This window comes from Erythrolamprus reginae, chromosome 2 (genome assembly GCF_031021105.1).
Source record: "Erythrolamprus reginae isolate rEryReg1 chromosome 2, rEryReg1.hap1, whole genome shotgun sequence".
Classification (NCBI taxonomy): domain Eukaryota; kingdom Metazoa; phylum Chordata; class Lepidosauria; order Squamata; family Dipsadidae; genus Erythrolamprus; species Erythrolamprus reginae.
Window position 1 is genome coordinate 191,229,680 of NC_091951.1, and position 26,659 is coordinate 191,256,338.

The 26,659-nt window shown below is 41.7% G+C and overlaps 1 protein-coding gene across 1 annotated transcript in view; it reads left to right on the forward strand.

Annotated features, from left to right (window-relative positions):
* ARHGAP9 (Rho GTPase activating protein 9) overlaps positions 1-26,659 on the forward strand; it is a 57,156-nt gene that overhangs the window by 20,749 nt on the left and 9,748 nt on the right. The window contains exons 4-11 of the mRNA XM_070736059.1: positions 9,653-9,880; positions 13,812-13,985; positions 16,066-16,176; positions 17,478-17,539; positions 20,279-20,360; positions 21,032-21,127; positions 21,532-21,630; positions 25,921-26,047. Coding sequence (XP_070592160.1) covers positions 9,653-9,880; positions 13,812-13,985; positions 16,066-16,176; positions 17,478-17,539; positions 20,279-20,360; positions 21,032-21,127; positions 21,532-21,630; positions 25,921-26,047 — 979 coding nt within the window. The remainder of the gene's footprint in view (positions 1-9,652; positions 9,881-13,811; positions 13,986-16,065; positions 16,177-17,477; positions 17,540-20,278; positions 20,361-21,031; positions 21,128-21,531; positions 21,631-25,920; positions 26,048-26,659) is intronic.

Here is a 26,659-nt window from a genome sequence, read left to right on the forward strand (position 1 = left end):
CATACAGCACATACACATCAAACATGAAATATAATAAGCCTGGGGGAGATGTCTTAGTTCTCCCATGCCTGGCGATATAGGTGGGTCTTAAGTAACTTGTGAAAGACAAGGAGGGTGGGGGCCGTTCTAATCTCCGGGGGAAGTTGATTCCAGAGGGCCGGGGCCGCCACAGAGAAGGCTCTTCCCCTCGGGCCCGCCAAACGACATTGTTTGGTCGAGGGGACCCGGATAAGGCCACCTCTGTGGGACCTTATCGGCCGCTGGGATTCATGCGGTAGAAGGCGGTTCCGGAGGTATTCTGGTCCGATGCCGTGTAGGGCTTTAAAGGTCATTACCAACACTTTGAATTGTGACCGGAAACTGATTGGCAGCCAGTGCAGGCCACAGAGTGTTGTAGAAACGTGGGCGAATCTGGGAAGCCCCACGATAGCTCTCGCAGCCGCATTCTGCACGATCTGAAGTTTCCGAACACTTTTCAAAGGTAGCCCCATGTAGAGAGCTTTGCAGTAATCGAACCTCGAGGTGATACAGGCATGAGTGACTGTGGAAAAAAGGAAAGAAAGAAAGAAAGAAAAAAAGAAGGAAAGAAGGAAAGAAAGAAAGAAGGAAGGAAAGAAAGAAAGAAAGAAAGAAAAAAAAAGAAGGAAGGAAGGAAAGAAAGAAAGAAAGAAGGAAGGAAGGAAGGAAGGAAGGAAAGAAGGAAGGAAGGAAAGAAAGAAAGAAAGAAAGAAAAAAAGAAGGAAGGAAGGAAGGAAGGAAGGAAAGAAAGAAAGAAAGAAAGAAAGAAAGAAAGAAAGAAAGAAAGAAAGAAAGAAAGAAAGAGATCCAGTCCTTTTGCCAGCATAGACTAAGATAGATGCTTCTCTGGAAATAGTTGAAAAGCACAACATGAGGATTAAAAGTTCCACTGTAATTTTGTGGGTGTTTGACAAAAGAATCATCTGACTGTCCATAATACAACCCAGATTGGGTAGGAGGGTTTGAAAGCATCCCCAGTACAAGAGTACACATTAAGTGAAACTTTTAAAAAAAATCTTCAAAATCACTCTCAGCTAAGGCCTTCATATAACCTTATGACACACCTCCAGAATGACAAATTTCTCAGAAAAGTTGACTCATATCCCCTTTAAAGCTGTTCAACTGTAAGCTTTCACTGCATTGAGCTCTGGTCCTTCCATTCTGACATATCATGCTCTCTGAACTGCGGTGGACTGCTGTGGGCATATCTTTACTTCTGTCAAGATTCCACTAGAATGCTTGGGTGAGAGCTGCTTATCTGAATATCTGCCCTGCTACCTTGCACAATTTCTCTTGGTCTTTCCCTTGATTGGAAGGGGTGGTAGCCTCTGCCACCCACACAGGATGTGGGGGAAGTCAGTGGGAGGACCAGCCCTTTTGCACACGCCCCTGAACCGCACAGCTGGCGCTGGCAGTAAGTACCAGACTCTGGGGGCATCGGTGCTTCCTAGGAAACTTCGGAAGGCCTAAAGACTTGAGGTAGGATAATGGAGGGGTCACCTCTGAAAGGTGGATTTTAGGACAAGACATAATCAGAATTGAGACAAAGCGAGGAAGAGGAAGGAACTCCGTGGGCCGCTAGCGATATTCTTCCAGACTTCTGCCGTGAAGCAACCCGTTTTCAACTTCCTCTTGAGCAATGAACATAAGACAAGCAGGCAAGAGAAGCCACAGCTGTGACTAAGCTGGAGTGGGCACTGTGTAGATAGGCATTAGCAGGGAATCTGTATGGAGCTGGGAAGAATTGGCTGGAGCTATACGCATCTGTCAGTGGGATTTTACGGAATTTGTTTACAGGGGCAGAAGGTTAAACAGCTGTGGCTCAGCATAAGAAAAGACTCACAGCTGCCTCATGCTCTTCCTATTCAGACAAGGGTCATTGTGTATCTTTGTTTATCTGTCTACCTGTCATCCATCCATCCATGAAATGTTTAAACTGCTCCACTCTGGTTGGACTCTGGATGGTGGGCTTTTTTTCATTCTGACATAGTTATTTGGAATAATCCATCCCTGTTCCATAATTGAAAACTGGCTTGATTCTATCCTCAAAATAACTGTGTTAATAGACTGTAGAGAACATGAGAAAATGATGGGCCTTATTCTGTAAGGGGGATACAAATTTAGATCTTCCTGATCAAAATCCAACACTGTATCCCAACCAACTCTTAGGTTGTATCTTCCAGATGTAGTGGATTTTGGTTCCCACAATTCCCAGTAAAGTTTGCTGGGCATTCAAAGTTTTAAAAATTAATAACAAAGAACAGGTCTTTCCTTATGTTATTATATCCTTACAATCTCTTAAACAGGAGTAGCTCTTTTCCCTCTTCGGGTTTAGAAGTCTAGTGTGACTGTAAAGATTTCTGCCTCCTTTTGTCTATGTGTGCACTGTTGACCCTCCCTCTAATTATCCCAATGACTATTTTAGAAAAGGGCGCAAACCAACTATACCTCTTCTAAGACATCTATAGCACTTATTTTGCTTTGTTTACTTCCTAATGGGAATGTTAAAGGCTTTTATTATCATTAGTGCCTTCAATTTCTTTAGACAAAATGTAAAGATGCTGATTATCATAAAAAGTCATAATTGACTGTAATCGCACAAAGCAAGTTGTTCTGGGCAGTTGATGATTCACTGTACATTAGAATTGCCTTGAATTCTAGATATTTTTACGTAGTATTTATATTTTGAATTTATAGACTCTTGATTCCAACAGCTTTACAACAATTTACAAACACGAAAACTTCGTAAAACCCAGTATCTGGCTTAATTTTTAGGGCACTTAGTTAAATTAGGGGGAATTGATATTTTGTGGAAATTGAAGTAAATATTCTATTCTTGCTCTTTCTTTTAGTTCTTTTATTATATGTCTCAAGTTGTTGAAACTAGAACTATGAGCTGCCCCGAGTCTTCGGAGAGGGGCGGCATACAAGTCTAATTAATAATAATAATAATAATAATAATAATAATAATAATAATAATAATCTAAAATGCTTAATCAACTGATGGATTTTGCTGCATGTACTGATTCTAATGCAACTAAAAGCAATAGGTGCCAAATATCAGTTTGGCTCTAGTCTGCAATTGCTCCTAATAGAAGGTAAATGTTTAACTCTTGTCACATTATGCTGTGACAGTGCAAATGCAGTGAGATACACATATTTCATAAATGTGGTTGACATTCATACATACATACAAAGATACATACATACCATAATTTTTGGAGTATAAGATGCACTGGAATATAAGACTTTTGTGGAGGAAAATAGGGGGGAAATCTGCCTATCAGGTATTAATCTGGCTAGTGTCCTTAGTCTGGTCAGCTTCAGCACATTATTTTATCCCCTGGTTAAGGCTTAAAAAAACCTTTTTTGGAGCTAGCAGCTATGAAAAAAAGCCTGCAAAGACTTATGATTGGAAAAAACTTTCGGAGAGAGTAGCATTGAAAAAGTAAGATCATTAGCATCTGGTTAAGTCTGGAAAAAACCATTCTTCGGAAGATTAGCAATGAAAAAGCCTGTAAACTGGAAAGAGCAGGGAAGATTATTAGGACCTCATTAGGGCTGAAAAAAAAGCTTTGAAAAAGTTACATTCAGAGTATAAAATGCACCCAAACTTTCAGCCTCTTTTGGGCGGGGGAGGGAGATGTGTTGTATACTCTGAAAAATACGATACATACATACATACTGTATATACAGTACATACCTTATGTAAAGCCATGGGAATAAACTTGGAAAGTAACTGTGATCTCTAAACCAGTAATCCTAATCTTTTTTGATCTAGTGGCATCAATTTTTATTCCCAACCTGTGATATAGAACCACATATTTATTTATTTAAACGTCCTGCTCTGTTCTCAAATAAACCACAAAAACAATTGAAATGATAAGCAACCATGGCAGTTTAAAAGAAAGCCAAAACAGTGCTAAATGTGATAGGCTAGAACCATGATGGCGAACCAATGGCACGTATGCCAGAAGTAGCATTGTATGCCATTCATGGCATCAGACCAGAATATCTCCGTCACCGCCTTCTGCCGCACGAATCCCAGTGACTGTTAGGTCCCACAGGGTTGGCCTTATCTAGGCCCCATCGACTAAACAATGTCGTTTAGCGGGTCCCAGTGGAAGAGCCTTCTCTATGGCGGCCCCGACCCTCTGGAACCAGCTCCCCCCTGAGATTAGAACTGCCCCCAACCTCCTTGCCTTTCGTAAACTCCTTAAAATCCACCTCTGCCGTCAGGCATGGGGAAACTGAGATAACTTCCCCAGGCCCATATTGTTTATGTATGGTATGTTGTGTGCATGTTTTTTAAATTATGGGTTTTTAGTTTTAATTATTAGATTTGTATTGTACATTGTTTTTCTATTACTGCTGTGAGCCGCCCCGAATTTACGGAGAGGGGCGGCATACAAATTTAATAAATGAATGAATGAATGAATGAATAAATAAATAAATAAATAAATAAATATCGGAGGGCATGTGAGGCATTGCCCTATATCAGCTCCAGTGTGCATACTTGCATCAGCTAGCGGATTTTCGGTCTTGGGGAAAGTCATTTGAAGCCCCAGAGTGTGAAAAACTGCTCAATGGGCAAACTGGAAGTTGGGAAAAATGGACTTCTGGTTTGCCTGTTGTGTTGTTTTTCTCACTCCGGGGCTTCAGGAAGCTTCCCTGAAGGCTCTGGAGTGTGAAAAACATCACAATGAGAAAACCGGAAGTCCATTTTCCCAAACTTCCGGTTTGCCCATTTGGCTGCTTTTTCACCATCCCAGGCTTCAGTGAGGCCTGTGCGCATGCGCGGAGATGGGGAGGATTGTGCGCATGTGCAGGAGCAGCATGGGGGTGTGCATGCATGGGGGGAGGGAATGATTGTGGGCACGTGCTAGCACACACACAAATACACACACACACACACACTTTTGGCATGTGAACCCAAAAAGGTTCGTCATCACTGGGCTAGAATTTGAATGAATTCATCAACAGGATTATAGCATTATAACCTGATTCTCCTAATGGTTTTGACTCCCCCCCCCAATTGAATAATCAAATGTTTTGATGATGTAATCGACTCAGTTTATTCTGAAGCTCAGATGGCTCACTGTCCTTATGAGACCCACCATAAAATTTCATAAATCCCTGAAATATCATGAATCCTTCCTTGTAGCCTGCACAGAGGGGAAGTATGGCTCTTTATTATGTGAAAGTCACTTTTAGGTAGCTGATTATGATAGAAAAGATCTTAACTTGGTTTTTCCCCTGGAGGAAATGGCTCTTACTTTAGCCTTCTGCTCTGCTTTCTAGAGAGGAACCAGTGGCTCAAACTTGGGAGGTAAAAAGAAGAACAAAACCAGGGCTCTTCCCCATCCTGCATGAGGTTCTTTGTGGTAACCATAAGCTATTTGATTGGCATGCTGGCAGGAGGCCACACCTGAAAGTGCTATGATTCTGGGCCAGGAAAAAAGCCTAGGACAGTGATGGTGAACCTTTTTTTCCTTGGGTGCCGAAAGAGCATACGTGTGCCCTATCATGCATGCATGAGTGCCCACACCCATAATTCAATTCCTGGGAAGGGCAAAAACATCTTCCCCGACCCCCACCCCCAGAGGCTAGAAATAGCCTGTTTCCCAACTTCTGGTGGGTCCAGTAGGCTCGTGTTTCACCCTCCCCAAGCTCCAAAGGCTTCCCTAGAGCTGGAGGAGGGTAGAAATGCCCTCCTCACCCCCAGGAGGCTCTCTGGAAGCTGAAAACGCCCTCCCGGAGCCTCTGTGCGAGCCAAAAATCAGCTGGCCAGCACATACATGCATGTTGGAGCTGAGCTAGGGCAATGGCTCGTGTGCCAGCAGATATGTTTCCGTGTGTCACCCTCCCATAGGTTCGCCATGCACATTGGAGATGAGCTATGGCAACGGCTCCTGTGCCAGCAGATATGGCTCCATGTGCCACCTGTGGCACCCGTGCCATAGATTCGCCATCACTGGCCTAGAAAATGCAAGAAGAGCTTGTAAAGTATGGAGTATTGCAAAGTATGGAGGAGGAAAGTGACTGTAATTTTGCCTGCAGTGCTTCAAGGGTGAAGGCCACTGAGAAAATCCTCCCCTTCCATTGGTGCTGATTCTTTGGCCTATTGAAAAAAGCATTCTTCTTACTCTTGGTGAGGAGCGTAGGGAGAGTAAAATCTGATTGGCCGGCCGGAAACTGCCAGAAAGGCGGTCAAGATGGTAAGAGAAATTAACAGTCTTAAAAGCCCGTAGAAACTCTGCGCTCGCTCATGCTGACACAAAGGCCATCCCTGAAAGTACTACATGAATTTTCGATACGCGAAGCTTAAAATTTTTCACCATCCTACATGGGTTTGGATGGTGAAAATGTTTAGGCTTGGCATGTTATAAATTCAGAAAATGCCTAACTTGACACGCTGGCTACGGAATTCTGGGAGTTGAAGCCTACATATCTTAAAGCTGCCAAGGTTGAAACACTGGCCTAAACTTTTATATGTTCAGTCCTTCTATATGCTAAGTCCTATGGCGTCTTTTCAAAGTGACCTGTTTTAAGCCAGATAATTGTCTGGATGCCTTTGTGGAAGATTTAACTGACTTTGTATCATCGGCAAGGGGACGCCCAAATTTAGGATTCCCATACTCTTCAGGAAGGTTTTTTTTCCTTGTGCCCCTCTGAGCGCATATAGCAATAACAATAGCATTTAGACATATACTACTTCATAGCGCTTTAAAGGCCTCTCTAAGCCGTTTACAAAGTCAGCCTAATGCCCTCAACAATCTGGTTCCTCGTTTTACTTATTTTGGAAGGATGGAAGGTTGAGTCAAACTTGAGCCGGTCAAGATCAAACTGCTGGCAGTTGGCAGAACTAGCCTGCAATATAGCAGTGTTTCCCAACCTTGGCAACTTGAAGATATTTGGACTTCAATTCCCAGAATTCCCCAGCCAGCAAATGCTGGCTAGGGAATTCTGGGAGTTGAAGTGCAGATATCTTCAAGTTGCCAAGGTTGGGAAACACTGCAATATAGCATCCTAACCACTGCACCACCACAGCTCTCATATCAGGGGAAACTCCAGATATTTTCAATATACAACTCCATCATGTATTGACTATATGCAGTAAACAGTCCACCTTTGAATTTGCAAACAGAGTAAATACAATGCTCAAAAAAATAAAGAGAACAAACAACGCAATATAACTCCAAGTAAATCAAACTTCTGTGAAATCAAACTGTCCACTTAGGAAGCAACACTGATTGACAATCAATTTCACATGCTGTTGTGCACATTCAACTTTGTACAGAACAAAGTATTCAATGAGAATATTTCATTCATTCAGATCTAGGATGTGTTATTTGAGTGCTCCCTTCATTTTTTTTGAGCAGTATATTAGCTCATTGAAAATGGAATTTTGTTCTGCTTTTTAATATTTTTGCCATATGCAAAATATTTATTTTATTTTAAAAATGAAATAGACTGGTCTAGAGGTTGGGCAAGCAACACAACAGCACATATCCTCTCAGACCACAAGGGGAACAAGTCCCCGAGATTCCCTCAGCAGAATGGCTGATGGAACAACTGGAAATAGATATATTGCTCTTGAGTTAAAATGGTATATATAAAATATGCCCCCATTTTGGTGGAGGGCTACGAATGTTGCTTGGTGGCGGGCACTAATCACTGAGCCCCTGTTGTATGTTGTGTGTGTGTTTTGTATTTCAAAATCAATAAAAATATTTTTTTGAAAAAAGAACTGGAGGATGGTGGATTTGAGATTTCAATTTTTTAATTTTCTTCCATATATGTGGAAGTATATATACCATAAATCAGTATAGTGATCCCTCGATTTTCGCAGGGGTTGCGTTCCAGGACTGCCCGCGAAAGTTGAATTTCCGCGAAGTAGAGATACGGAAGTAAAAACACAATTTTTGGCTATGGACAGCCAAAAACTACCCCAAGGCCGCGCAAGGAGCCAGGCTTGAAGTTGGGGGTGGAGAGCGACGAAAGTGCGGAGGCCGACAAAGATTGTTTTGAATGTCGGCCACCTCCGCCCCCCCAGAGCCTCCGCCCCCCTCGCCGCTACCGCCCGCCCGATCCACCCCTCTCACTGGCTTTATTGGGGCACGGGTCCTCCTGCAGCAGCGCTGGTGGCTACGGCTTCTCATCCTCCTCATTCGGCCACTAGCCGCTCTGAGCGCTTTGAGAATGCCCGCCCCACCCCTCTCGCAGTCCCTTAGCTGACAGCGCTTTCGTCCCAGCTGTCAGCGAGGGGGCTGCAGGAGAGGCGAGACAGAGACAGAGCAACAGACAGAGTGAGATAGAAAGGAGAGAGGGAGAGAGAGAGGGAGAAAGAGAGAGAGCAAGAGGGGGGAGAGTGGAAGATAGATAGAGAGAAATGATAGAAAAAAGGGGAGAAAAAAAGAGAAATGAGAAAATGATTGAATCAGAGAATGACAGGAAAGAGAGAGAAAGAGAGAGAGAGAAGTGACTCTTGGTGATGACGTATGACGTTACTGGGTGGGAAAAACCGTGGTATAGAAAAAAAACCGTGGAGTATTTTTTACTTAATATTTTTTGAAAAACCGTTGTATAGCCGTTTCACGAAGTTTGAACCCGCGAAAATCGAGGGATCACTGTATTGAGTTCCTGGGTGGTTCAGCGGTTGTGTTGCTACCGGTTTGGACCGATTCACATGAATGGATGGTGGAAATTTGGCCCCATTCGCCAAACTGGTAGTAGTGGCCAGCTTACCATGCTCCAGAACTGATTCCCCGGTCGCCATTGCTTGAAAGCGGCTGGCAACAAACCCTTTGCGCCTGTACAAAGGCTTCTGCGCATATGCAGAGGGTCAGTACCCGGATGGAATGATGCAATGTGAGGATTTCCAAACCTGTAGGGGAGATAAGAGGAACCCACCACTGATTCCAACTATGGGGAGCAGAGGGCGCCAGTTGCTGGCACTTAAAGAAGTCCATCTATTGGCTCCTATTCATCCACATCACAGCCTATTGGAGAAAGGAATGAGAAGGCTACAGTCTCTGCTTGTTTAGGAAACGAGGGAGGATTAAGAGACCTAAGCGGTCCAAGGATCGAAAGGAGAATTACTTTACTGCCTTGTACTGAGTGTTACACATTATTCTTCTTGTTCCATATACCCTGCTAATTGCAAGTTCTTGTCGTCAGAGTGGAATTTATTGATTTACTGCAGTGTTTCCCAACCTTGGCCACTTGAAGATATCTGGACTTCAACTCCCAGAATTCCCCAGCCAGCGAATGCTGGCTGGGGAATTCTGGGAGTTGAAGTCCAGATATCTTCAAGTGGCCAAGGTTGGGAAACACTGATTTACTGTATTTGTTAAAGGTTTTTCTTTTAAATCCCGCCATTTGTTCAGGCCCTTAAGGCAGCATATACATAGTGCTCCTTCCTCCCATTTTCCCTCACAACAACCTTGTGAAGTAGATTGGTCTGAGAGATAGTTAGTGAATGAATCTTCTTCCATGGGACAGGAAGAGTTCCTAAGTTCTGACTAAAAGTGATAGAGTTAATACTTTCCTACCAGGTCCCTTTAGCAGCGATGAGAAAAGTATGTTGCGGTAAGTCCAACTCTCATTTATTTCCTACTTCTTTTTCTAGCAGATGTTGGATGATACCCCTCCACCTCTCCTGGGGAAGAAGCCTCCAATTTATTACAATCTGGAAGAGATGAAGCAGTTACCAACCACACCTCCTACCCCACGCAGCCCACCTTTACAGATGTTGGAAGCCTGGGAACGTCACATAGACTCCAGCTCCCTGCGTAGTTACTACTATAATCCTGCAACAGGTGAAAAGTCATGGAAGCCACCCAGGAGGAGCCAAGAGATGGTGAGAAGCTGGAATTATTGTGGGGGTCATCCACTCTACTTGCCTCAGCAATCCAATCCTTACTTTTGATTGGTTTTTGCCTTTACCCAAAAAGTGTTTTAATTGGCAAATACTGTACTGAATTGATTTAGAGGTAGTCCTTGACTTGCAACTGGTCACTTAGTGACCATTCAAAATCTTATCAGACTCTGGAAAAACTACTATAGTCTAGATTCAGAATTACGATGTTTGGCTCTCCTGTGGTCTCATGATTGAATCATGGTTGCTTGGCAACCAGCCTGTACTTATAGCCATTTGCAGCATCCTGTAGAAATGTGACTGCGAGTTACGACATTTTATTCCCCAAAACTGGAGTTCACTTCTTGTTTCCACCTAAACCGCCCCATGTCAAACAATGCATTCATTTAATGACTGCTGTGTTTGCTTAACAACCACCACAAGAAGGGTCGTAAATAGTGATGGGTGAACTGAACCCGCACAATTCGGGTCTGTACCGAATTTTTTCAAACTTCGGGCAAAGTTCGGGGTCATGTTCGGCGTTCGGAGCTTTGACGTCACCGGTAGGTTGCTAAGGACGCCAAGGTGATCACTTCCTGGATTCCATGGAATCCAGGAAGTGATCACCTTGGCGTCCTTAACAACCTGCCGGTGACGTCAAAGCTCCGCCCCCGGAATCTCTTAGTGGGAGGGATTCCCCATTCGGGTTCAAGTTCGGCCGAATTTTGCATAAAGTTTGTTCGAACTTGCCGAACCCGAACACCGTTGGGTTCGCCCATCACTAATTGTAAAATCAGGTGTAGTTCCCGTGGTGACCTACTTTACAATGGTCATGACTTACAACCAAAATTGTGGGGTCAATTGCAGTTGCAAGTCAACGATTTCCTGTACTTTATGGTTTCAAACAAATGATGTTTCACTTGCTAGTATCTCTTTTAGTGATGTGATTTGATCAAAATGCTTGAAGACCTAAAAATTTTTTTAAACAAAAAGTTATAGGAGGGAAAAAAATCTTGCATGCAGAGTAACCCAGGCAATAATTTCCCTCTCTCCCTCTTTCTGTTCTTTCTGCTTTCTCCTTTATTTCCTTCCCTATGAAGCAACTGATGCAGTGGTGAAATCCATTTTTTTTTTACTACTGGTTCTGTGGCCATGGCTTGGTGGGCAGGGCAGGGAAAGGATACTGCAAAATCCACATTCCCTCCTCACTATTGGGGGAAGGATATTGCAAAATCTCCAATTCCACCCCACTCTCAGCCCAGCCAGAGGTAATATTTGCCGGTTCTCCAAACTACTCAAAATTGTTAGAACCTGCTGGATTTCACCCCTGAATTTATTTGTGTTTGTTTGTTTATTTCTTTATTTCTTCATTTGTTTGTTTGTTTGTTTATTCATTTATTTATTTATTTATTTATTTATTTATTTATTTATTTATTTATTTATTTATTTATTTGATTTGTATGCCACCCCTCTCCGTAAAACTACTCAAAATTGCTAGAACCTGCTGGATTTCACCCCTGAATTAATTAATCAATCTATCTATCTATCTATCTATCTATCTATCTATCCATCCATCCATCCATCCATCCATCCATCCATCCATCCATCCATCCATCCATCCATCCATCCATCCATCCATCCATCTATCTATCTATCTATCTATCTATCTATCTATTTATTGGATTTGTATGCCGCCCCTGTCCGTAGACTTGATATTGTGTAGCTATGGAACATGATAATTTCATTTGGATTCATCTAGTTTATTTGTTTTTGCTTGTTTGTTTGTTTATATCTTGCTCAAATTGAGAAAGCTCAGTAAAGCAATTTCAGGGGTCATTTCCTTTCATTTTGTCCTCAGAGCAGCAATTCTGTGAGGAGTTTAGGATTCAGTGGCCCAAGGACTTTTCTGTACCTAAGAGTGGGCGTAAACCTGGATATATCCATCTTAATCCAGTAGCCACTGAATCACACTGACTTTTAATGGAAATTGTTTAACCTTTCCCCCTTTATTTTTGTTTTTCTACACACCCTCTTGCCTACTAAAAACTTCCTTCTTTTGTATGGGCAATGTGGTTTAGCTATATAAGAATTCATGCTCAAGTTATTCATCTGCTAGTAACACCTAATATTTGTACTAATTATTAAGAGTACTGTGCATTAAGAGATATCTGGAGCTAATACTAATAGTATTTTGTAACTTAGATCTTTGTAACTTGATAGGATGGAAATACAGTAATTTTAATAGTAGAGATTTGTTTCAAAAATGTAATCCAGGTGTATTGGCATTCCTAAGGCAGAGTTCATACATTGTGCTAATAGTGTGGCTTATCTTGATATCCCAAAAGTGCTTTTTCAAGAGGCAACTGAGCTCTTCTGGTTTTTCTCTAACAATGTTTTGCTTCCCATCCAGGAAGCATCTTCAGCTTTGTCTTCAAAGAAAAAATGGAAAGTCCAAGTGCCCCTTTGAAAAAGCACTTTTGGGACAACCACGATTAGGAGGACTGAGAATCTTCGTAGACTCTTATTTGGCTATGGTTCAGCATTTTTTATTTAGTCATGATCCTATGTAAAAGATGGTTTACGATTCAACTTTGTCTAAAACCAGTCGATGTGTGAACTCAGATTACTGGTATGAAAGAGATGAAAATGGCCTTATATTTGGCATGTTAAAAGTATTTCAGTGAGATATCTATCTATCTATCTATCTATCTATCTATCTATCTATCTATCTATCTATCTACCTACCTACCTACCTACCTACCTACCTACCTACCTGTTTGTTCATTTGTTTGTTTGTTAAACATGTATAGGATAGTTGTAGTTTATATAAACATAACAAAAGTAAAAAGTAACAATAAAAGAGGACATTAGGACAGTATTACAGCGATGGTAGTGATGTGCTTATGCACGCTCCTTACAGACCTCTTAGAAATGGGGAGAGGTCGACTGTAGATAGTCTAAAGTTAAATTTTGGGGGGGTTGGGGAAGAAACCAGAGAGTCAGGTAGTGCATTCCAGGCATTGATCACTCTATTGCTGAAGTCGTGTTTTCTGCAGTTGAATTCAGAGCGGTTTCCATTTAGTTTGATCTATTATGTGCTCGTGTATTGCTGTGGTTGAAGGTGAAGTAGTCATTAAGAGGAAGGACATTTTGGACATTATGAACCACATTTAGATGAGATTGGAGGCGACGTAGTTGTAAATTGTCAAATATCATTATTTCAAGTCTGGTGGAATAAGGTATTTCGTTGCAAGTGGACAAGTGAAGGACTATTTTTGTGAAACATTTCTGGACTCTCTCGATTGTATTAATGTCTGGTGTGCAATGTAGGTTCCTTTATTCAACAAATCTTCAATCAGGTATTAAATGAACTTGAGCCAGTTGTAACCTTTGGGGGAATATTCTTGAGTGGATTTGGCAGCATTATTGCCGGGGTGGGGGATATTCCCAGTCTGTAAATCAAGCCCTGAGATGCTCAGCTATTGACACTAATATATCTGCCACGAATATATCTCATCTAGAAGCTTTCTTTGGAGTTTGATTGATCTCTGGTACTTTTAGCCAGAATTCCATTTTGGGCCACCTGCCAGATGCCTGAGAAATTTCTGTAATGAGAATTCATTGTGTGCTGTGTCAGAACAGAGGGCATGTGGTTGCCAGCTAGTCTGCACAGTAAACCCCTTCCCTTCCCACTTCCCAACACCCCCTTGTCACGTCCCCATGCCCCCTGAAGCCTCTGCCTGTATCATCAACTGTGGGTCAACATTGAAGAAATTGAGGCCCCATGTTTGCAAGAAATAGGTGGCTGTGGATCAAATTGGTGAGAGCCAGAACAAGGAAGGGGAGCCATAGTTGGGCTCATGCCTGCCTCATGCCCTTTCTCTTCTCCCCCTCACTCTTCCCCCTCCCCCTTTCCATGTTTTTCTTTTGCCAGAACTCGGTACAGATAGAGGGAAATGATCTCTCCGCTCCAGCAGATCCTACTCCAGGAGACGATCAGGACCAAACACAAGACAGAGTGAGCAGGGAGCAGTTTGGGTCTCAAAGTCTCCACAAAAAGCTGGGATATACCAGATCCTTGATGTTTCCAGAGACAGGGCCTCACAAGGTAAGGGGGGAATCCGCTGGGATGGCAAGTTTTGGAGGACAAAACAGGTGCCTTTGCTCAAAGGATTTGCAGCATGGAAGGCTTAATCTATATCCAACTGGGGTGAAAGGAAAGATGCATATGAAGGAGAAGGCGGGACAGCAGTCCCTAGGGCATTTAGGGGTGTAATTTAAAATAATTTTAAATACTGGAGTTAATAACCCTGCACAGCCCTAAATGGTTGCAGGAACTGGGCATGGCTAGTTTAATGAAAAGAAGGACCAGGGGAGACATGAAAGCAGTGTTCCAGTATCTCAGAGGTTGCCACAAAGAAGAATGAGTCAAACTATTCTCCAAAGCACCTTTGAGGGTAGAACAAGAAGCAATGGGTGGAAACTAAACAAGGAGAGAAGTAATTGAGAACTAAGGAGAAATTTCCTGACAGTCGAAATGGTTGATCAGTGGAACAGCTTGCTTCCAGAAGTTGTGAATGCTTCAATACTAGAAATTTTTAAGCAGATGTTGGAAAACCATCTGTCTGAAGTAGCCTAGGGTTTCCTGCCTAAGCAGGGGGTTGGACTAGAAGACCTCCAAGGTCCCTTCCAACTCTGTTGTTGTTGTATTATTATTATTATTATTATTATTATTATTATTATTATTATTATTATTATTATTATTATTATTATTGCTTTTAAAGAGCAATCACAATAGCACTTAGACTTATATACTGCTTCACAGTCCTTTACAGGCCTCTCTAACCATCAGCCTATTGCCCCCAACAATCTGGGACCTCATTTTACAGAAGGGTGAATGGCTGAGTCAACCTTGAGCCTAAATATAATGTACTGCAGAAGAGAGGGAGGGAAAGAAAGGGTGGATGGAGGGAGGGAAGGAAGGACAGTCTATCAGCCCGTCCAGGTAGAACAGATTAGAAAAACCAAAGTCATGAATGTAATACTACTTTTATTATAACCAGTAGCATGTTCCTACCGATACGGTTGACACCATTGTACCGGTAGCGAAAATTGAGCTGCGCGCACAGCTCTGTGTCTCTAGCATGCATTCACACGCGTCCGAGCAAGATTTTGTGCAGCCAGAATTCTGCGCATTTGCAGGAAGCAAAATCTGGTGAGGGAACACGCGTGTGTGTGAGATTTCAGCACATGCATGCAAGCAAAAAAATTGCTGAGATCTCACATGCACGCGCATCCCCTCACGAGATTTTGTTTCCTCCACGTGCACAAAAGCAAAATCTCCACCTGATTATAACATCTACGGAGAGGGGCAGCATACAAATCAAATCAAATCAAATCAAATCAAATCAAATCAAATCAAATAAAAAAAATATAAAAATAAAATAAATAAAATAAAATAAAATAAAATAAAATAATAAAATAAAATAAAATAAAATAAAATAAAATAAAATAAATAAAATAAAATAAAATAAAATAATAAAATAATAAAATAATAAAATAATAAAATAAAATAAAATAAAATAAAATAAAATAAAATAAATAAAATAAAATAAAATAAAATAAAATAAAATAAAATAAAATAAAATAAAATATAAAATAAATAATAAAATAAATAATAAAATAAATAATAAAATAAAATAAAATAAAATAAAATAATAAAATAAAATAAATAAAATAAAATAAAATAAAATAAAATAAAATAAAATAAATAATAGAATCTTGCAAGTATGAATATTTTGTCTCCCCCCCCCGCACACTTTTACAGGGAAGTCCTGTCTGAGATACATACTCAAATGACATTCCTGCCCTGTGCTTCGGTCTTTGTTGGGTTGTGGCTCTTCCTCTTGTTCCTGAAGGTTATTCCTTCTGCCTATTACATTAGCAAACTCTGTTTGGTAATCACGCAGGCCACTTCCCCCTTTATAAAGAAAGTGTTTTCAAAAAGAAGAAGGAAAATACATGGAGGTGCCGTATATTAGCTACCTCACTATCTGCTACGCAGTTTGGTCAACCATTTAGGCCTTGGATTTGGGCCTAAGATTCCGCCTTGGCAGTGCCTGCTGGCGGCAGGAAGGGAATGGATATCCAGAATGGTTGGTAAATAATCTTTTTTTTTCTCCGCACAGGGAAACCATCGGCGGAACCATTCCGAATATAACTTCAACACCTGGTTAGGAGAATATTCTGTGCCCTCACCTACTAATGGTTCCATCTCGGACAATGCTGAATTACTACATGTATGTTACAATATTAGGCTCAATCGGCCTTAAGACTCATTTATGCCACCAGGCTTGGGGCGAATATATATTAGTCCCCTAGCCAATGAATGTTATGTATGACTGTAGTCTGAATGGGTATGATTGATTTTTAACATAATTGGGGATTTTAGATTAGTTTGCCTAGTTTTAATTAATTGGATTGAGCCACTGTATTTTATTGTTTCCTTTTATATGTTGTTAGCTGCCCCGAGTCCTTGGAGAGGGACAGCATATATAAACAATAACAGACAGATAGATAGATAGATAGATAGATAGATAGATAGATAGATGATGGAGGGAGGGAGGGAGAGAGAGAGAGAGAGAGACAGAGACAGACAGACAGACAGACAGACAGACAGACAGACAGATAACCGCATAACCAAATAAAACAAAGGTAGAGAAGGTGGCATGGAAAATGGAATTGTCGGGGAAGAAATCTCTAACTGGGACTAGGATTTGTGCATTTAGAGGGTTCACTTGCCCTATTCTTGGTATGTACCAATGTGTTTCTTCTCTATCTTCTTTGAAAAATGATCAGACCCCACTGCCTTAGATTGTTTTGCTTCTTCATCTTTAACAACAACTTTTAGCAACCTTTAACAACAACAACACAAGAGCACATAATAGATAAAAACTAAATGTAAATCGCTCCAAACTAGCCTGCAAAAAATACGATTTCACCAATAGAGTAGTCAACGCCTGGAATTCACTACCGGACTCTGTTGTTTCTTCCCCCAATCCAATAATAATAATAATAATAATAATAATAATAATAATAATAATAATAATAATTTATTGGATTTGTATGCCGCCCCTCTCCGTAGACTCTTCAAAATCTTCAACATTATCTATGATCGACCTCTCCCCATTTCTCAGAGGTCTGTAAGGGGCATGCATAAGTGACCCTTGTGCCTACCGTCCCTGTCCTACTGTCTTTTATCCTTTCTATCACTACTTTCTACTTATGTTGTGTAAATACATACTATAATACTATACTTGTTTGACAAATAAATAAATGGTCCTTCAGATGTCACCAAATGTAAACATTCCCATTACTGTCTGTGTTGCTTGAGACTGCTACGGGTTAACAATTCAGCCACATTAGGACGTTTCCTCCCTCAATTGATCCAGTAGGAGAGCTAGCAGTGGAGCCCTACCTGCGGCCAGAATTCATAAGAAATAAAAGATCTGCAGAGAAGTGGGGAGCGGTATGGATTTCAGGAAGGACCAACAGGACACAGCTAGGACTGCAAGTGTGTTGACACTGTTTCTTTTGGCAGATGGTGGAGAAATGTGGACAGCTGAACAAAACCAAGATTGCTGAAGGAGGTCGGAAACTCAGGTACCCAGTTAAAGTCTGGCAGGAGAGGGGATACCTCCCTCATTGAGCATATAGGAAAAATCTGGGGCATTTATGCTTCTTGGTCCTCATTTGGCTACCTCACCCGCTCTGACTGAGGACCATTTCACAGCTGAAGGGATTTTGACAAGCAATGTCCTGGCCTGAATAGACAAAGGGGCTGGAAAGGGGCCTTAGTGAATAATGGAGCTTCTCAGTTATTGACATAAATCTGAAGGGGGTGGGGTGGGGCAAAATAAGGCAGAGCTGAAACTTTTTGTAAGGGAGAGGAGAAGAAGCAAATCCAGAGAAATGGGAGTATGTCAAAGAAGATACATGTCTGCTGTCAGGGTTCCAAGTAGTATTGGGCTATAGTCAATGAAAAAAGAGAAGAGAAGGATTTAGGGGTCGTGATTTCTGACAGTCTCAAAATGGGTGAGCAGTGTGGTCGGGCGGTAGGAAAAGCAAGTAGGATGCTTGGCTGCATAGCTATAGGTATAACAAGCAGGAAGAGGGAGATTGTGATCCCCTTATATAGAGCGCTGGTGAGACCACTTTTGGAGTACTGTGTTCAGTTCTGGAGACCTCACCTACAAAAAGATATTGACAAAATTGAACGAGTCCAAAGACGGGCTACAAGAATGGTGGAAGGTCTTAAGCATAAAACGTATCAGGAAAGACTTAATGAACTCAATCTGTATAGTCTGGAGGACAGAAGGAAAAGGGGGGACATGATCGAAACATTTAAATATGTGAAAGGGTTAAATAAGGTTCAGGAGGGAAGGGTTTTTAATAGGAAAGTGAACACAAGAACAAGGGGACACAATCTGAAGTTAGTTGGGGGAATGATCAAAGGCAACATGAGAAAATATTATTTTACTGAAAGAGTAGTAGATCCTTGGAACAAACTTCCAGCAGATGTGGTTGGTAAATCCACAGTAACTGAATTTAAACATGCCTGGGATAAACATATATCCATTGTAAGATAAAATACAGGAAATAGTATAAGGGCAGACTAGATGGACCATGAGGTCTTTTTATGCCGTCAGTCTTCTATGTTTCTATGTTTCTATTGAAATCTAAATCAAAGTCTGAAGCAAAGTTCTAGTTTATTAGCAGAGCATGTTGACACATCTGGGAGAAACCCAAATCTGAAGTCCCAGGGGGTTTCTACACCCAGCTGAAAGTTCAAACCCTTGTCCCCATGCCCCCAAGTCCATCACATTGACCAATCGTCCTCTGCTAACTTGGCAGAAACTCCCATCTCCTTCTGTGCAGGTGCAGGAGGGCAAAAGAGAAAGGATGACCTTGGCAATCTAGAAGGAATTTGTTATGGCTACATGCAAACATCCCTCATGTAATGACCACTCCAAAATTCCCATAGCAAAGAATACATTTTAAAATATTTATTTATTTAACTTTTACCCCCAAAACAAGCCATGCCCACAGTGTGGTAGTAAACATTTTTGCAGCCCTTCGCTGGTACAGACGTGAACCAAACTTGGACCCAGGTCCTAAATTCAGCTGCGTGCTAATGAAGGCAAGTTCAGAAAGTAAGTCTGAGCTCTTCTCAAAAGGAGGGCTTGAAGGAAGATAGTCAACAGGCTGTCTCCTAAGACAAGATAAGACAACCTTCATGGCACCGGACCAGATTATCTCAGGGACCGCCTTCTGCCGCACGAATCCCAGCGACCAGTTAGGCCCCACAGAGTGGGCCTTCTCCAGGTCCCGTCAACTAAACAATGTCTTTTGGCGGGACCCAGGAGAAGAGCCTTCTCTGTGGCAGCCCCGTCCCTTTGGAACCAACTCCTCCCAGAGATTAGAATTGCCCCCACCCTCCTTGCCTTTCGTAAGCTTCTTAAAACCCACCTCTGCCATCAGGCATGGGGGAACTGAGATATTCTTTCCTCCTAGGCCTTACAATTTACGCATGGTATGTCTGTCTGTATGTTTGGTTTTATAATAAGGTTTATAATAAGGTTTTTTAGTTGTTTAGTATTGGATTGTTACATGCTGTTTTTTGTCACTGTTGTTAGCTGCCCCGAATCTGCAGAGAGGGGCAGCATACAAATCCAATCAATCAATCAATCAATCAATCAATCAACAAACAAACAAACAAACAAACAAACAAACAAACAAACCTTTATTGTCATTTTGAATACGTAGCAGAAAGGGGAAATTTGAGAGAGCACAAGGTTGATATTATTTGGAACAAAACTGTGACTGAATCTAGATGTTCTGCTTTGGATACCACGAAGCCTTCTCCCGGCTGATAACAAGGAAAACAGTTTGTGGAGAGAATGGGTCGCATCCCTCTGACAATACTACAGACCCCTATTCTAACCCCAGTTCATAGTCCCTTCTCTCCGCCAGTCTATTATTTCATTAGCAACTGTTCAGCAAGAAAGGGGCAGTGGCACTTCTCATTTATGGTATTAAAATTCAGACAATATTCTTGTTTTTGAGGCCAGAAGCTATCAGCAAAATTGCTCTTCCTTGGTGTCTCCTCCAATATTTGATCACTGGCATGTTGACACATTGACATTTATGAAACTGCAGAGGTTATTCCAAGCACAAACAGATCCTTGCAGTGTCACATGCCTGTATGTAGAAGCATTGATTTTGATGGTTCAAAGCAACTTTGTGCACTGTTAAACTTGGAAGCCCGGGTGGAGGTTGTAGGTTTTCTTTATGGCTTTTCTGAGCTGGACTCCAGTTTTTCTTGTTTTCCTTTACCTCCAGAAAATGCTGGGCATCATCGTGGCTTGTATTAGCTGGGAACAGTCTCATGTTCTACAAGGACCCCAAAGTGACCGCTGCATGGGTGAGTGAAGACAGATGCTTCAATGGCAAATCAGGAAAGGCAGCCTTGTATGGTTGGCATGCAACCTGACTTTGTACAGCCCTCGCACTAATTTTAAAGACTTTCTGGAAGAAGTCAGTTCAATCTCTGGAAAAGTCATCCATATGTTCCCTTTGAGAAAGTGTTGGCTGGGAGCAAGAGGGAGAGATTTTTGAATACAGTATTGCCCATTTAGGGATCTGGTAGAACGTAGAATAATTTTATTGTCACTTTGAATGTACACTTATCGGCATATGTTAAAATGAAATTTCACTGCAGGTGGTAATGTCTGGTATAGCCTTTAGATATGTCCACAGTATTGTTCAGGGATGATGTGTGTCCATGTGTATATTGTATGTATGTATGTATGTTTCCCTTTTTGTCCATTCTTTCCCCTTCCCCCTCCATCTCTCATCTTTCCCTGTCTGTCTGTCTGTCTCTCATCTACCTATCTATCCTTCCTTCCCTCCTTCCATCCATCCATCCATCCATCCATCCACACAAATATCTCGTGTGGTTGTGATAAATCAATAAGGAAGTAAACATGGATTAGTACCCATCTTCCTCATCCCTTCTCAGTCACCTCTGGCACAGATTGTTTGGCTGTGGAGTATAGAGACAGTTTCCTAACTTCTGTCCTCCCCCTCCCGCAGACGCCCTCTGGTAGCCGGCCGGAAAGCAGTGTGGATTTGCGTGGGGCTCGTATTGAGTGGGCTCGGGATTTGTCCAGCAAGCGGAATGTCTTCCATGTAAGTGTGGGAACCCAGCCCATCTTGACCTGAGATATTTGTAGCGAGATTTTATACAATGTGACTAACCTTGTTTGTCCTACTGGAAGCTTGTCAGCTCTTCAGAATTGACTCACAGTGGTCCTTTTTAAAAATCAAGATAGTTAGTTAATATACTCTGGTTTCTCTGGCTGTACTTCACTATAATTCCAGGTTCAATTGTAACATTAAGCTACTGGTTTGTTCACCTGCCCACAAGTAGAGGAACATAGCAGGAACAAGGGATTAAATGAAGCTGTTGTTATTGTTTATAATTAAATTAGGATTCCTAGTCTTAGGTGGTGAGGTTCTATTGGAAGAGCATGAGATTATGTTAAGTGGAATTGTTGCCTAATCTAATTTGTTCTCTCCTCTTTTCTTCTTAGTTTCGCACTGTGACTGGCAATGAGTATCTCTTGCAATCAGATAATGAAGCTGCCAGCCAGGATTGGTACCAGGCAATCAAAGGGGTCATCCACAGACTAGTGAGTGAACAATACCAAAACCTTCAAGTTATCTCGATCGCTTTCTTTCTTCTTTGCAATATTGATATAGAAAAAAGCTGTTCTCAAACTCTTTCACTCTATCCAGGTTATCCAGCTAACATTGCCCAAATGTTATCAATGCTCAATGTTATCCAGCTAACATTGCCCAAATGCCCTGGAGCCTTCTAGACCAGTGATGGTGAACCTTTTTTTTTTTTTTTTGGAAAAATACTTTATTAATTATATACATTAAAAAAACATAGAAAGACATAACAACAATACAACATTTACAGAGTGTATATACATATAAATCTATAAGTGAGAGAAAGAATAATAATAAGAAAGAGAATGATAACATATACTGTATACACTCATAACAAAAATAAAGCATTATGCTTTATACATGGGTTATTTTGGTATCAGAGCTTGATATTTACACCTGCTAAGTATCAGTATACTTGATTTGCAGCTCATTCATTTATAACTGTATTTTCCCTTTGTTAATTGTTACACATCTTGTTGACTTTTCCGTTTAACATATCCGTTTTTATTTTCATTTTCCCTATTTTCTCTATGGTACAATAGTGCCTTATAATAACAATATTTCCTCTTATTAACATTTTAATTTTTCTCTCTAAATTTGATGACTTGAATAACTTTATTGTTATTCACATTGTTCCTTTATTTTATTTTATTTTTGGCAATGCAGATATACCACCTGCCCCAAGTTTTCTGGAATTCCTTAATATCTTTGTCCTGTAGTTCGTATGTAAGCTTTCATCATTTCATGGTGAACCTTTTTTGGTCCGCATGGGGGTCACTCTCCTCGGACTTCAGAGTCTTTCTAGGAGCCTGGGGTGGGGACATAAATGGCTGCCCTCCCCCCCTTCCTGGAGGCCCGCATTTCCCAACTTCCTTTTTTTAAAAAAAAATATTGAATTTTAAAAACAAACACAAAACAACAACAACATTAAACTTTCAATAAATTTGTATAAACATAATGAATACAAGCAAAGTGAAGAACGAAACAAAGAAAGGAAAAAGAAAAAGAACCAAACACCCCCCCCCCCTAGACATAAATAAAACATAAATTTGGGATATTTACATCCCCTTCTCATTCAGAATTCCAATCGAAATTCCCAACTTCCTAATGGGCCATTTCTGGCCTCCAGGAAGTCTCCAGGGGCACGGGGAAAGCCTAGAAAGGCTCTGAAGCCTTGGGAGAGTGGAAAAACCCAGAACTTCTGGGCCAACCGGAAGTCAGCAAGTGGGTGGTTTCTGGCCTCTGGAGGACCTCTGGGGAGGTGGGGGGAGGCCGCTTTCACCCTCCCTAGACTCCAAGAAAGGCTCTGGAACTTGGGGAGAGCAAAAACCTGCTACAAAGTCTGGAATCAGCCTGTTTCCTGACTTTCAGTGGTCCCAGAAGGCCCCAAAATCATCACTATTTTAGACTAAAATCCCTCTGGTTTTTGTCTCTGTGTGGGTGCCTTCAAGTAGCTTTGACTCTTGACAAATGCATAGACAATATTATATAGGGGTTTTTTGGCAAGGTTTTGGGGAGCGATTTGCCCTTACCTCATTCCTAGGGCTAATGGGGAGTGACCAGCCCAAGTTCACCTAGCTGGCTTCCTTGTCTAAGGCAGGGTTACAACTCACACGGTCCCAGTTTCAATCTTGTGTCTTAACAACTATACCAAACTGGTTTGGAAACTCCCATCGTACTTTATAATTGTGCTTTAATTGGTGTCAGTGGGCAATAAAGCCCCCCAAGTTTGTAGAATGCTAGGTTGCCAACTCTTTCTCTACAAAGTTTAGGAATACTCTCAAGGAAGACAGAAAGTCTTTGTTTCAGGTGTAGAATATGATTGAATTCATTATGTTTGCAATGAGAACCATTGTCCCAGAAAGCAAAATCTGTTAGGGGTGTGGTGGCGACATCTTTGTAACAAATATACAAATTCTAAGAAACGCCAAAGGCCTTCCACTCTCCATTTGCCCCTCATGTACACGAACGTATTTAACAATCATTCTTTGTCAGTCAGTCATTCACTATCTTCCCTCTTCTTTCTTTTCATGTTAAACAGTGGTTCTCAACCTTTCGAAAGCCGTGACCCGTTAATACAGTTCCTCATGTTGTAGCGGCCCCCAACTATAAGTCTAGCGCCACTTCTCTCAACAGAGCTTTAAGCTGATTGGCAGGAAGGTCAGAGGGACACCCCCACTGTAAACGCCTGATTGGTCGGATTGTAAAAATATGTTCCAAGGTGCTAGAATAGAAGCTTTAGTTCCTAACACCATGGGAAATTTGTCTTTTCCCATGGTCTTAGGTGACCCCCTGTGAAACTGTCGTTCGAGCTCCAAAGGGTCCCGACCCCCAGGTTGAGAACCACTGTGTTAAAGTATGGAACTGATTTTGATGAGGGCTCAAAATGAGTGGAATAGCGGTCAATGCTGTGCACAGCCCTTTCTCTCCCCCTATTTCCATATTTGTCTGGAGCTCTTGATCAGAGGTGGACTCTCATTGACTTGGGTGTGGGATTCTCGTGCAGTACGGAGGAAGTGGGGCTAATGTTGAAGATGAAGCATTCACTCTTTCTCAAGGCTTCCATCCTATCACACATAATTGGACAGATACGCTTAGGATTTCATACTCACGTGCCACTGTGATAAACCCATGGCAGAAGAGGGAGAGAAGTCCTTTGGGGTTATTTGGGTGGTGCACATGAAGAACTACAAAATCAATAAAGGACAGACCACAAAAAGGACTCTGTGCATGGTTTGTCCTTTATTGAGCTTGTACTTCTTCATGGGTACCCCCCAATGACCCCAATGAACTTACCTCTCTCTCTCCCTCTATCTCTTTCTCTCAACTCTCTCTCATTCTCTTTTTCATTCTCTCTCATTCTCTCCCTCTTTTCTCTCTCTCATTCTCTCTTCTCTCTTATTCTCTCTCTCATTCTGTCTCATACTCCCTTTATCATTCTCTCTATCTCTCCCCCCTCCCTCCCCCCTCTCTTTTCATGGTTCCGAGCATTGAACCCAATTGAATCAGGACTCAGATGCTCCATTAAGTCTTCAAAGACCTTTTATTGAGTACATTGTATTGAGTACATCATATTGGCACTTAGAAAGTTGAAGGTAGCTCTGGATAATTCCCATGCTTCAGAGTAATAAAAAGTCTAGGAGCTTCCCACCCAGGTATCCTGGGTTATGTTAATCCATCAGTCCAGCAGGATCCTTTCCTCTTTGTTTCAATATATGTTTGTTGGCATGATCTTGGTTCACACGCTGCATCTGGTAGATGTTTTGTCTAGTGGACTCAAGCATCACATTCCAGTTCTTTCTCAACCCTCCCCCTCCCCAGAAAATGGCTACTAAGAAATGAAGCAATGTAAATATGGCATCGACGGTAGTCATTTCAAAATTGACAGAGAGAGGGAGGGAGGGAGAGATGGAGAGAGAGGGAGGGAGAGAGAGAGATGGAGAGAGAGAGGGAGGGAGAGAGAGAGATGGAGAGAGAGAGGGAGGGAGAGAGAGAGAGAGATGGAGAGAGAGAGGGAGGGAGAGAGAGAGAGATGGAGAGAGAGAGAGATGGGGAGAGAGAGGGAGGGAGAAAGAGAGAGATGGAGAGAGAGGGAGGGAGAGAGAGAGAGATGGAGAGAGAGAGGGAGGGAGAGAGAGAGATGGGGAGAGAGAGGGAGGGAGAAAGAGAGAGATGGAAAGAGAGGGAGGGAGAGAGAGAGAGATGGAGAGAGAGAGGGAGGGAGAGAGAGAGAGAGATGGAGAGAGAGAGGAAGGGAAAGAGAGAAAGAGAGAGATGGAGAGAGGATTTCACACCATTGTGAAATCCAGGTCAGTGGTTCTCAACCTGGGGGTTGAAAGACCATTTCAGGGGTCGCCTAAGGACCATGGGAAAAGACAAATTTCTCATGGTGTTAGGAACTAAAGCTTCTATTCTGGCACCTTGGAACATATTTTTACAATCCGACCAATCAGGCGTTGACAGTGGGGGTGTCCCTCTGACCTTCCTGCCAATCAGCTTAAAGCTCTGTTGGGAGAATTGGCGCTAGACTTATGGTTGGGGGTCACCACAACATGAGGAACTGTATTAAGGGAGTCACAGCATTAGAAAGGTTGAGAACCATTGTGACTTAAGCGGATCAAACCAAGTTTGAAGATCTTTGAAACAGAACCCTCTTTGTAGTTGATGGAAGTGGATTTGCCCATTTGCCCTCATCCTATCTGGCTGCCCATTTTTCTGTATTGAGTGCCTTCCTTCCTCCACTGCAGGATGAAGAGAACCCTCTGGATGAGCCCCTTCTGTACCCTCTCTATCGGTCAAACAGTGCTGAGCTTGTGGATTTGAGCTGGGATGATGAAGACGAACTTGGGGTCTCCAAGAGTGAAGTGCAAGCAGGTTTGAGACCATCAGATCTGGAATGAGGGGGAAGGTGCTAAAAGCTCTCAAAAGTAGGGCTATTGTAATAATGGCAGTGAGAATTCACACAAAATTGGAAAAAAGACAAGAACCCCTCAAATGCTATGATTGTAAAAAAAGGTGCTAGAATGCCCAGAAATTAACCATGGAACCATACATTATAAAATTATAATATAAAAATTATAATATAAAATATAAAATAATTAATTATTATTATTTTTTATACAATTATAAAAAAAAATTTTTGGGGAGGGAGGGATGGTATTCTATTCTATTCAATTCAATTCAATTCAATTTATTAGATTTGTATGCCGCCCCTCTCCGAAGACTCGGGGCGGCTCACAACAGTAATAAAAACAATATTCCAGTGAAAACAAATGTAATATTAAAAAGCACATAAAACCCTATCATATTTAAAAAAGCAAACAACATCTACATACCCAAACATAAATATAAAAAAGCCTGGGGGAAAGGTGTCTCAACTCCCCCATGCCTGGTGGTATAGATGGGTCTTGAGTAATTTACGAAAGACAAGGAGTGTGGGGGCAGTTCTAATCTCTGGGGGGAGTTGATTCCAGAGGGCCGGGGCTG